Consider the following 13,267-nt stretch of genomic DNA (forward strand, 5'->3'; position numbering starts at 1 on the left):
GTGATCCGTACTCCACATTTTTTTGCTTAACAGTAACAAAAAGTTAAAATTATTAAGTAAAATACACACAGTCATAGGGCTGATATTAAAAAAAAAAAAAGAAAACCAAGCTGGGAATCTGATACTGTTGTGTCTTATTCCAAATCTCATGCTCTTTTCCCTGAATTTCTGCTTTAGGTTTATTGGTAAATGTGATGTAATTGACAAATTTTTAAATTAAAACAAGTTACCAAATTTCTTTTTTTTTTTTGGCAGCTAGCTTGTACGGGGATCTGAACTTGTGACCTTGGTGTTACAGGCTGCACTCTAGCCAGCCTGTTACCAAGGTTTTAAAAGGCAATTTGTTTGTAGGAACTAAACCAACATCCATTCCTACTCTCACACCCTGCCATTAAGTTACAAGTCATATTTCACTGACTTTTATTCTTCCCAAGAGGCTCCTTAAAGCCTCATACAATATACCACTAATGGCCAGACCTACCAAACTGTCAGACCTGCCCCAGTAGTGTCTCCCTCCTTAAAGTCAAATCCTATCTGAAAACAAATAGGCTCATAGTCATAAAGTAAACTGAAGGGGATTTTGTAAATCTTATTTTCTTCTTCTTATTTTTTTTTAAAGATGACCGGTAAGGGGATCTCAATCCTTGGCTTGGTGTTGTCAACACCACGCTCAGCCAGTGAGCCAACCGGCCATCCCTATATATGATCCGAACCTGTGGCCTTGGTGTTATCAGCACCGCACTCTCCCGAGTGAGCCACAGGCCGGCCCCTGTAAATCTTATTTTCTAAAAGATAAACCTTCCCATCAGATTGGCAAAAATTTAAAAGTCTGACAATACTAAGTGCTACAGAGGATACAGAACTGTGGGAACTCTCCTACATGGCTGTTGAGAATGTTTAGTACAATAACTTTGGAGAACTATCTGGCAAACTTTAGTAAAGTTGAAGGTACATCCCATAATTCTATTTCTGGGTATGTTTCCTAGAGACGTTCTCACACACATATATATACAAGGACATACATATAACAATGCTTTGACTGTTGGTGAGAATGTAAAATGGTACAGCTGCTATGGAAAACTGTATGGTGGTTACTCAAAAAACTAAAAATTGAGTTACAGTATGGTCCAGCAATTCCTCTTTGGGGTATAGATCCAAAAAGATTTGAAAGCAGAGATTTGAACAGATATTTCTACACCCATGTTCACAGCAGCATTATTCACAACAGCCAACAGGTGGAAACAACCCAAGTGTCCATCAACAGATGAATGAATAAAGAAAATGTGGTAAATACATACAATGGAATACTAGCCTTAAAAAAGAAAGAAATTCTGTCACATGCTACAAGATGGATGAACTTCATTGTGCTAAGTGAAATAGGCCAGTCACAAAAAGACAAATACTGTATGATTCTACTTAAATGAGGTATCTAAATTAGTCAAACTCAGGCTGGCCAGTTAGCTTACTCGGTTAGAGCCTAGTGCTGATCACACCAACGTCAAGGGCTTGGATCCCCTTACCAGCCAGCTACCAAAAAAACCAAAACCAAAATAAATAAATAAAATAGTCACACTCATGTAGACATGCATGCTTTATGCAGAACGATGGTTGCCAAGGGCTGGGGGGAGGGGGAAAAGGGGAGTTGTTCCATGTGTATAAAGTTTCAGTTTTACAACATGAAAAGTTCTAGGGATCTGTTGCACAACAATGTGTATATAGTTAACACTATCAACTGCATACTTAAATATGGTTAGGATGGTAAATTTTATGTTATGTGTTTTTTACAATTAAAAATTAAAAAAAATTTTTTTAAATACCAAAAAAATTTTTAAAAAATATTTTTTTAGGGCTGGCCCGTGGCTCACTCGGGAGAAGTGTGGTGCTGATAACACCAAGGCCACGGGTTCGGATCCAAGATAGGGATGGCTGGTTAGCCCAATGGGTGAGCATGGTGCTGACAACACCAAGTCAAGGGTTAAGATCCCCTTACTGGTCATCTTTAAAAAAAAAAAAAAAAAAGAAATTTTTTAGTGGCAGCTGGCCAGTATGGGGATCTGAACCCTTGGCCTTGGTGTTATCAACACCACACTCTAAGCAACTGAGCTAACTGGCCAGCCCGACAAAATGAGATAAAAAATTTTTGAAAGCTTAAGCAAATTGGTGGTTATATGGCATTTGTTATATTATCTCCAAATTTCATATACGTATATAGTATTTAATAATAAAAACATTTTATAAAACAGTTATTTTTACCTCACCACTTTTTTTCTTCTGGTGGCTGGCCATACAGGGACCAAACCATGGACCTTGGAGTTATCAGCACCATGCTCTAACCAACTGGGTTAACCAGCCAGCCTGAGCATTTATCTTTCATTTTTTGGCTTCTGGCCAGTAAGGCGATCTGCCAAGCAGCTTCTTTTTAATGGACAGATTTCTGTAATTTTGAGGTCCAATATGAAGACAGTATAGAATTTTGCTCTATGTTCATTTGGGTATTCAATATCAAAGTTTCTAACTTGCTTGTAATAACTTAGGAGTCAGTGCCATAGTTGTGTTGAAATAGTCAAATGTGAAATATAAAGTAAAAGAAATGGCAACTCCATATTTACCTGTCACCTGATAATGTCAAGAAAACCATTGTAAACTTTTAATCGGAAAAGTAGTTTTCTCACAGATTTTTATTAAAAGAGATCTAGCCAAGTAAAATCACTTAGACTCTCAGAATCAATACCTCTTTCAAAGGAACTGCCTAGGCAAAAACCTATGGAGATTAAATACTGTACTGTCTTTTTGCTTTGTTTTTTAGTACCTAAGGCTGTCATGAAGTTTATCTTTTTCCTCCAGTTGAACAAAAGAGAAAATTGCACTTTATTCATTGAACAAATATTTATTGAGCACTGTATGAAGTACCCGATCTTAGGAATCTCACCGTTCTATTCTTTAACTTGTTTACAAATTATCTTTTGTAATTTATTATGACAAATTATGTATTACTACTAAAAGTTTCGTTTATAAACAGACCATGAAAAATTCATCTTGTTCATTGTACAAGGGTAGCATACACCTTCCTTCTAAAAACATTTTGCTGCGTGGAGGTTACCAAATGACCTACTTTGGGAAAACATTAAACCAGGAAGCTATATGACTAACTTAGTGCTGGCATCTGCTAGAACCCCCAGTGAAGTCACCAACCCAGTCATGAGGTTTGCCTTCTAGCTCAATCTACTGGTCAACATGTGTGACTCAGGAGAAGCTGCTGATGCACTCAGCCTCACGGATGGACTAACAAAAATAAAAATTCTTACTTTGTAAGATAAACACTTTATAAACTGACGTTTGAATTCACTCCCAAAATTATCTCCTATCTACTGCTTATTCAAGTCAGTAGCCAGTAGATCATAGTTTTAGTCAAATCAACTTGAAGCTGTCTGTTAATTCATCACATACCTCTCTACTGACAGTTTCCTAGTTTTATGCTCAGATATGTTGAAATGTAATGACTAGCGACCTTCTCTAAGTGATGTTCACCTAATTTCTATGAATACGCACATTTCTAGACAACTTCCTCCTTGAGGAAGGTCGGTACCACATGAAAACAGCCATTTCGTGGTTGTTCACACTCCCGGCCCCACGCACGCTCCTCGGGTCACCTGCACAAGCGCGTCAAGGGCAGAAGTACAGGTGCTTCCGTGTGCACGAATCCCCAGCCTCCTAGAGCGGGTTTTCAGCCCCCCGATCCGAATTTCTCTTTCTTCCCAGCGGACGAGGAGAGAGGGGTGTGCGGTGTGCAGGCTTGCCGTAGACCGGGGCCAGGCGTCCGTCACCCTGAGGCGGGACCTGCCGCTCTGGGCCCGGTCCCCGCCGAGGGTCCCCCCGTAGAGCCGTGAGGACGACTAAGACAAAGCAACACAGCGCATTCTGACTGCAGCAGCGTGATAAACGTCTGCTGCACGGCCCGCAGTCACCAAGAGCAAAACTGGGGACCGGCCGGCGTGTGAGGGGAAGGGGGAGGAGGGGACTGTGCTTCACACACGACGCCGGAAAACACCGCCGCCCCGCGCGGGCCAACTCAATCCGGCCTGCGGCGGCCGCCCGGAAAACTCGCCGTGGAGCCCACTTTCCCTTTGCCTCAGGCCCGGAAACGCGGGTCTCGGGGAACGCCGGCTTTGGAAGCGGGGGCGAAAGACCTCCCCGCCCCCAACTATGACCGGAAATGCCCCTCTTCCCAGAGGGCGCTCCTCTACGGCGCACGCGCACTCCGTTACTTAGCAACGTAAGCACTAAACCACACCACCCAGGCAGCCCAGCAACAACCGAGCCGCCGCGTCCCCCACCAATCAGCGCCGGCTTCGCCTTCGCACGCCCCACCAATCAGCGCCGGCGCCGCAGGGAAGTTTCCAGAGCTTTCGAGTTAGGGCCCTTTAACTCAAATTCATCCGCCTGATAATTTGCCCACATTTTCCTAAAGGAGGAGAAGGAGCGCCTGGAGGGGAAGGGAGCTAATTCGTTAGGAGCCTTTTGTTCGGCTGTGAGGAATTTGGAACTCAGTCGAAAAGCCTAACTGCGTCGCGGGAGGAGAGGCCTGGCAAACTACTTTCAGCGGCGGACGGAGACGACGGCTACGTAGGCTGTGATGTGTAACGCAACAGACGTTGCATAAATATCAGCCCCGCCGGAGCGGCGCATCCAGTGGCGCCTGGCTGTAGTGGTGGGTTTCGTGATCTTATCGGGGGGTCTCGACGTGACTGGTGATTCGCAGGACCTTGGTGCCCGCTAACAGGTAGTGGCCCACAGCCTTCGCAACCTGGGAGGACCGGAGCGCAGGGTATAAGTGAGGGCAGGCTGGCAGTTTCGTGGGTCTGGGTGGACCTCGGGGAAGGGTTGGGGGAGGGGAAGGCGAGGTGACGCGGCGCCGGGCCTTCCGGAAGACTGGGTCTTGTTTACGTGAGGGGCGCGGGGGTGGCGGGCGCGCGCCGAAACAGATTAACGGCCACTTAAACGGTGGAATCGCGTTTTCTTCAGAGGGGGAGGGCGGCCGAGAGGTAGTCTTGGGTGGCTTCTGGAAACGTTTCTCTCCGAATCTCGCTGTGGGAAATGTGTCCCGCCTCTGTTGCAACGGGCATTTTTACTTTCCGTGTCTTGTGGGCTTGGTTTGGTTTTCATTTTACCTACCACTGTGCGTAGGTTTTGGGGGAAACTCAAATATCCGAGGCAGGGAAGAAAGCTTTAGATGCTAGTTTAGAAAGCACTTTAGATTCTCTAGGGGTTCAAGTCGAAATCTTGATTAACGAATTTTGTGTTCAGTGACTAAAGTCGAATAGAAAGGGGGGGGCTTGTCGGAGATGTTAGTGTTTTAAGGTGTTTGGAAGAATAGTTAACTGTTGGTTTTGACGAATATATTAAATGTGAAAGTAAGAAATGGGAAGATTTTCAGATACATTGTTTTACTGTTTAAAATAGGTCAAAATGCAAATTTTCGTGAAGACTCTGACCGGCAAGACCATCACCCTGGAAGTGGAGCCCAGTGACACCATCGAGAATGTGAAGGCTAAGATCCAGGATAAAGAAGGCATCCCCCCTGACCAGCAGAGGCTCATCTTTGCAGGCAAGCAGCTGGAAGATGGCCGCACTCTTTCTGATTACAACATCCAGAAAGAGTCCACCTTGCACCTGGTCCTGCGCCTGAGGGGTGGCATGCAGATTTTCGTGAAGACCCTGACTGGCAAGACCATCACCCTGGAAGTGGAGCCCAGTGACACCATCGAGAATGTGAAGGCTAAGATCCAGGATAAAGAAGGCATCCCCCCTGACCAGCAGAGGCTCATCTTTGCAGGCAAGCAGCTGGAAGATGGCCGCACTCTTTCTGATTACAACATCCAGAAAGAGTCCACCTTGCACCTGGTCCTGCGCCTGAGGGGTGGCATGCAGATTTTCGTGAAGACCCTGACCGGCAAGACCATCACCCTGGAAGTGGAGCCCAGTGACACCATCGAGAATGTGAAGGCTAAGATCCAGGATAAAGAAGGCATCCCCCCTGATCAGCAGAGGCTCATCTTTGCAGGCAAGCAGCTGGAAGATGGCCGCACTCTTTCAGATTACAACATCCAGAAAGAGTCCACCTTGCACCTGGTCCTGCGCCTGAGGGGTGGCATGCAGATTTTCGTGAAGACCCTGACCGGCAAGACCATCACCCTGGAAGTGGAGCCCAGTGACACCATCGAGAATGTGAAGGCTAAGATCCAGGATAAAGAAGGCATCCCCCCTGACCAGCAGAGGCTCATCTTTGCAGGCAAGCAGCTGGAAGATGGCCGCACTCTTTCTGATTACAACATCCAGAAAGAGTCCACCCTCCATCTGGTCCTCCGTCTGAGGGGTGGCTGCTAATTCTTCAGTGTTGCAGTCACAGTGCACAATGATGGCATTACTCTGCACTGTAGCTATTTTCCTCCGTTTAAGCTTAGAAATTACCAGTTTCAGTAATAGCTGAACCTGTTCAAAATGTTAATAAAGGTTTTGTTGCATGGTAGCATCTTTGGTGTCTGTTGTGAAATTTTGTAGTGATATGGGTACTCTTAATCAAAATGGTGTGGAGGAAGGGATATAACTCTGAGACTGGTGATGTGACCATCTTTAAGTCATTTGACTTTGGTCTGTATTTGGGTGTGCTGAAGTGTAGGAGCTTTGTTCTTTGCTGCACGTCATTTTCAAGTTAGGATCCTGGTTTCATTGCAAACCATTTCAGAAGCGTAAACAACCTAAAATCTATTGCACAGGAGGCTTTAAAATAAATAAATGAGAGAAAGGAAATGTACCTGCCTAGACCTAAACTGAGCTCTCTGGAAAGAAATAGCCAAACAAGTTTTAGTTGAGACCACTTGAATAGTGGCTAAGTGCTTTCAATTCTGGGAATTATAGGATCTCTGTGCTGTTAATGTGCATTTATTGCTTTCTAGTACGTTACACTGAAGTACTTAGCCTTGGGCAGTAAAATGAGACCACTAATCTTGTCTGTGCTCTTATGTGGGTAACTGCTGAGCCAGGAAGGAAATGGAGCACTGATCATCAAGTTTGAAAGAAGGCTGGCCGGGGAAAAAGGTTGTTAGAAAATGGGTGTCCTGATCTAAGGTAACTTGCTGATTTTGGTGAGTTAGGCAGCAAATTAAAGTTGTTCCTCCTATAATTCTTAATAGTTTTATTGTGTGTTTGGCGGGGGAAGATTGCAGCAACACAGATTCTCTTCTGAATTTTGTACTTGATATAAGTTTATTGTCTAAGCCTGACAGGTAAGCAGTTCTTGTGCTGCCATATGAATAAACACTACGCAATACATTTGCAATACTAATAGAAAAAACATGAGGGAAGAAGAATGTACTTGGATATTTGGTGCCTGTTATTTGTTTTTATTTTTTGTTTTGGCAGCTTGTGGGTACAGGGATCCAAATCCTTGACCTTTTCTTAGCACCGTGTTCTAACCAAATGAGATAACCTGCCAGCTCTAGGCACCCATTCTTAACAGTGCTTCAAGGAAGTTCTTAACCTTTTCCCCCTTGACAATTTTATGTAACTTCAGTAAATGTGGTAGTTCTTAACTTGGGACAAAACTGGGAGTGGTGTACGGAGTGCTTTTAAGGGGGAGAAGTTGGGGGGTAGCGCTCCTGATTTTCTCAAATTTATAGTTCAGAAATACTTTTTCTGGTACTAAAAATCACTGGCCAGTTAATCACTAGGGAGTAGTTTGACATACAAGAATTACCCAAGGGTGCATATAAAAATGCAGAAAACTTAAGTATGTCTAGAAATATGAAGGGGTCTTCAAAAAGTTCATGGAGTGATTTGTATTACATTTAATTCAATTTTTCCACGAACTTTTTGAGGTACTTGGATATGCCTTTGATATTCCAGGTGTACTTGAGTGAATTGGTGTGTGATTTTAGGAACTCTGCCTTAGTAATTTAAACTTCTGTCCTAGAAATCCCCTTAACTTTGAGCATAAAATACTAAGTGGAGGTACTTAACTATGAGTTACTTGGTAAGTTAAGACACTGGAAACACAACTTTATTTTATTTTTTAAAAAATACGACCGGTAAGGGGATCTTAACCCCTGACTTGGTGTTGTCAGCACCACGCTCACCTAATGAGCCAACTGGCCATCCCTATTTGGGATCCGAACCCGTGGCCCTGGTGTTACCAGCACCACACTCCCGAGTGAGCCACGGGCCGGCCCTAACACAGGTTTTTTAAAAAAGGGATCATATAATGCTTTTTGTTTTATGGTTGGTCTTTTCTACTTTCTATACATACATATTGTTTTATGTTAATAAATATAAATCTTCAGTTAAGTAGCTGCATAGCCTTCTATTGTATGTATCAATTTGTTCAAACCACATTAACGGCATTTGTAGACCGCATGATCAACACCTATATAAATGCATCTCTTCACATTTTTGTCGAAAGATAAATAACAAACCAGAAAAAATACCACACATATAAAGGGCTGATTTCTTTTTAAGGAGTTTCTACAAATACATAAGCAGTGTATTAGTCTGTTTCTGTTGCTTATGACAAACTACATGGAACTGAGTATTTCCAAAAGAAAATGAAATATGTCACAGTTTCAGAGGCTAGGAAGTCCAAAGTCCAGGAAATACAGCTGGTGAGGGCCTAAGTGTTGGCAACAGTGACAGCAGAGAATCACATTGTGAAAATGGTGGAGCAGAGAGTTCCTCACTGCTGTCCTTTTGAAAGCCCTCAGAACCACGTTCCTGATCACCATTTTTAATCTACTCACTACCTCATGGTCCTACTGTCCAATCATCTCTTCAAGTCCCCACCTTTCAATTACCATAATAGGATTTCCCACCCTCTTAATAGTCACACTGGGGGCCAAGTTCCTAATACATAAAGCTTGGAGGACACAATTCAAGCTTCAGTGAGTCTGAGGGGGACATAATTCAATCCACTACAATAACCTAACAAAAAAATCGGCAAAAAGACAAGCTGAAAGCTGACAGAAAAATGGTTCTTAAACACATGAAATGGTGTTCACCTTAGAGTAAGAAAAATGACTATTAAATGCACAGGATAGCTTTTTAATCTCTCAGATTGACAAAGATGAAACTGTTAATACTCTGCAGGAGTGTGGAGAAGCACATCCTCATTCCCTGCTGCTGGGTGTAAACTGTTAACAACCTCCTTGGAGGGCAGTTGGGTAAATAGCTATGAAAATTTTAAATGCACACATGCTTCAACCCAGCAATTCCACTTCTAAGAATTTTACAGATATTGTCACAGACGTGAAGAAAAGTATGAACACAAATGCTCACTGCTGTATTGTTAATAAGAAACACACTTGGTCTAAATGGGAATAGCAGTGTGTACGTGTGTAAAAGGGAGAACTTGGACCTTGGTGTTAGCAGCACCACATTCTAACAAAAGGAGCTAACCGGCCAGCCCCTATATATTAATAATTTTATATACATATGGCATAATTCTAGAATGAGACGTAAGAAATTGCTAATAATGGATGGTTCCAAGAAGGGAGGTCGGGAGATATGTCCTTTTCGCTATACGTCTTTTGAACTGCTTGAATTTTCACCATGAGCAAGTACTATCCAAATAATTAAAACTTCACATTTATTTATTTATTTAATGGCAGCTGGCCAGTATCGGGATCCGAATCTATGACCATGGTGTTAGCAGCACTACACTGTAACCAAGTGAGCTAACCCAGCAGCCCCAAAACTTCGTTTATTCGATGAGTGAGGTTTAGCACCATTTCACTTTTCTTTCTTCTGTGAACTGTTTATATCCTCAGCTCAATTTTTAAAAATTTTTTGCTTTTCTTTTACGTATTGATTTGTAAGAGCTCACTGTATATTAAGAACACTAAGCCTTTGCTCCAGATATTTCAATTTTGTTTAGTGGTTGAATTTTAGAATTTCAGAAATTTCCCTATAATTATGGAGATTTTACGGATTCTTAAGACACAATCCTATTTCTTTACACACCATCCACACCAGTGTAAATTTTTACAGTCTGGTGGTGTTTGCCAGCTCCTTGAGTCATCCTCGAGCTGCACCCATCCTTCCTGCTCCTGAAACTGGAGTCGGGTCTAGCCCCCAGGTCAACAGCTGGCATCGAAAGGTGTGAAAAAGGTGGCCTTCAGCAGCAGCAGCAGGGTGCCCACCAGCCTGGCTCTCTACAGTCTGCTGCAGGTATGGGCACAAACTAGTGGCTGCAAGTGGCCTGAGTAAGCTCTGGGGCCAGGTGATCTGGTGGGCACAGCAGGTCAAGTGCAGTGGCCCAGCCCCTCAGACTCCTTCAATGTGTAGCCCAGGCCTCCCAAACACCAGCCCGAAGAGGGGTGGTATTTCTCCCAATTTTCTTTCTTTCTTTTTTTTTTTTAAAAAGATGACCGGGTAAGGGGATCTTAACCCTTGACTTGGTGTTGTCAGCACCACGCTCACCCAGTGAGCTAACCGGCCATCCCTATATGGGATCCGAACCCGTGGCCTTGGTGTTATCAGCACCACACTCTCCCGAGTGAGTGACAGGCCGGCCCCTCTCCCAATTTTCAAAACTGCTCTGCTCACCCTGAGTCAGAGTGGAAAATAGTGATTGTTGCATCCAGCAAAGGGGATGCTTCAGCCCTTTTTAGGGCTTATCTGATGAAGGCCTTACTCCCATCTCCCTACCATATCAAGCAGCTTTTCAACGGACCCAGGGCTCCCTGCAGCCAGGGGATTTGCTGCCAGCCTCCAGCACCCGCTGCTTGCCCTTTGCTTCCTGAGAAGCAGGACCGCAAAAGCTGTTTTTCTAAGCATCAGCCCTGAGCATAGTCTCCTTTAGAAGCCAAGGTGGCCTGCTCTTCTTTTACTGCCAACCCTTTAATACAGAAATTCTGATTGCCTTTTAGATTAACCTACTCCTCTCCCTCCCCCCTGGGTTCTTCCTGGAAGCAGCTTGCCAAGGTTTACTGGAACAACGTGGCTCCTACCCCCACACCAGCCAAGGCCTTGAGAAGGACAAAGATACTGAGACACCCAAGGACATGGCCAGGAGACTTTAGAAAAATAGGGACCTCCAGAGGCAAGGAGGGAGAGGTTGAAGTGCACAAGTGGGCACTAAAAGGCTCTGGAGATTTGTGACTCATCCTTTTCTCCTCTCTGGGTCTCAGCCCCCCCCCCCCCCCCACTGCAGATGGCTCTGCTGTCTCTTCTCAGTTCTGCAAAACCACAAGAACTCAAGTGGGGGCTGCTCAAAAGCTGCCAGTAATGTGCTGATTTCCTCTAAGTGGCTGCCCCTCTACAGACTAGCTCCATGCACCCACAAATTCACTTGTTTCACTTTCTGCTCTCTCCTCTGTGCGTGTATTTCAGGGCAGGGCAGCACAGCTGACTGCAAGCTCTGTCCACTGGGCTCAGGTGAGCCGGGCCTGAAACAGGTCTTCTAACATGGAAATTTATAATGCAATAAGGGGCCTGTGCCTGAAGACATACCACAAAGTAAATATAACATCTGTGTACAGGCTCTCCTGGGTGACCCCAAACCACAGAATGTGAGAGAAGGTACAGACACGAACTCTCTGTGGGGCATGGTTTGGGTGTGCCCAGAAAGAGGCAAAGACCACCCTGTTGTTCTGGAAAGGCAGGGGCCAAACAACTGTGGGGGAATGAGCTCCCTGTCAGAATCCTGGTTCAAAACACTTCTGAGTAAATGGCCATACTGTTCTAAGCCTTATCCTAAAGCTTCAGAATTGTAGAAATAAAATTGGTCTCTTACCCTGTGCAAAGTGCTCAGGCTGCCCAGACGAATATGCTCAGTCATGGAGTGGAGACAGACAAGTAAACAGACACTTGTAACATGGCATGATAAATACAACACCAGGTCAGGGCCAAAAGAGGTGCTGAATTAGCACATCTGTTGGCCTTTGCAGCAGGGAAGGACGTGAAAATCTCCCAGGGCGGAGGAGGGGTGTGCTCTTTTGAATTGGGAAGATAAAGTGGGTGGGGCTTCTGCACATTGCCTTGGAACAAACCATACCTGCCCCTATTCTGCAGTGACTCAGATCTCTGCTCTGGGCACTCATGGAGTCCAATCAGGGCTGCCAGACATCCTGTGCTTGCGAGATGCTGAGAGAACAGGTGGAGACTGACCGACTCCCAGCTGTCGTCTGCTCTTCACTCCTCTTCCACACACCCAGGCCTGGGGAGTGACATTTTAAGGGGTGAATCCTCCTAAAGATGCTTCTCTCTGGAGAGCAAAGGGTGAAAACTTGACGTGAGGAGTTGCTTCATCTGTCCCCCAACCCTTGCACTCACTGGGGCTTACCTGACAGAGCAGAATATACCCCCGGGGGAAATACATTCCCAGGCCAGAAAAATAAGATATTTCAAGAGCATCATCACTTAAAAACAAACAAACAAACTATAAACTGTATTATCTTCAAAATAAAAATTTAAATTAGCCTAATAAACATATTAAAAAATATAAGAAAGATATTAAAACTGTGAAACAAGAATACAAAAATGTCAGAAAGAATGAACATGAAATACAGAATTAGTGAACTAGAATAAAAGAAGTTTCCCAAAAGGAAAAAGGAGAGAACAAAGGAACAGGAAACATAAAAGAAAAGCTAGGAGACATGAAGGATAAAAGTAGAAGTGGTAATATTCAGAAAATAGGAGCCCTGGAAAGAGAGAGAGAGAGAGAAAAATGGACAGGAGAAAATATTTGAAAAAATAATGGAGATAAATTTCTCAGAATTAGAAAAAAAGATAAAATGTGAACACAAGACCTATGCACAGATTATTTCTCATTAAAAAAATTTTTTTTAAAGCTGGAATATGTCAAAGAGGACAGAGAAGGAAAAACTTACAGCTAGAAACATTTTGAGGAAATTTAAGACCATCAGAGACAAAGAACATTCTAAACATTTCCAGTGAGAAAGAGCAGATCACAAACAAAGGACCAAGAAGCCTGTTGACATGAGATTTTTCAATGTAGTACCGGATGCAAGAAGACAATGGAGCCGTGTTTTCAAAGTAAAAGATCTTAGAACCTAGAATTTTTTTTTTTTTTTTTTGTATTTTTCGTGACCGGCTCTCACACCGGCCATTCCTATATGGGATCCGAACCCGCGGCGGGAGTGTCTCCCAGCGCCGCACTCTCCCTAGTGCGCCACGGGCTCGGCCCAGAACCTAGAATTTTGTATCCAGTCAGACTATCGTGTACATGTGAAGGCATGATAAAACTAATCTCAGACGC

General features: G+C 44.0%; 1 protein-coding gene across 1 annotated transcript; it reads left to right on the forward strand.

The window, feature by feature from the left end:
* Nucleotides 1–4,491: 4,491 nt before the first annotated feature.
* UBB (ubiquitin B) lies at nucleotides 4,492–6,526 on the forward strand. The gene is made up of 2 exons (XM_063110822.1): nucleotides 4,492–4,780; nucleotides 5,461–6,526. The coding sequence occupies exon 2, from the start codon at nucleotides 5,467–5,469 to the stop codon at nucleotides 6,382–6,384; it is 918 nt and encodes a 305-aa protein (XP_062966892.1). The 5' UTR covers nucleotides 4,492–4,780; nucleotides 5,461–5,466; the 3' UTR covers nucleotides 6,385–6,526.
* The last annotated feature ends 6,741 nt before the right edge of the window (nucleotides 6,527–13,267 follow it).

Source organism: Cynocephalus volans, chromosome 10, assembly GCF_027409185.1.
Source record: "Cynocephalus volans isolate mCynVol1 chromosome 10, mCynVol1.pri, whole genome shotgun sequence".
NCBI classification, from domain to species: Eukaryota; Metazoa; Chordata; class Mammalia; order Dermoptera; family Cynocephalidae; genus Cynocephalus; species Cynocephalus volans.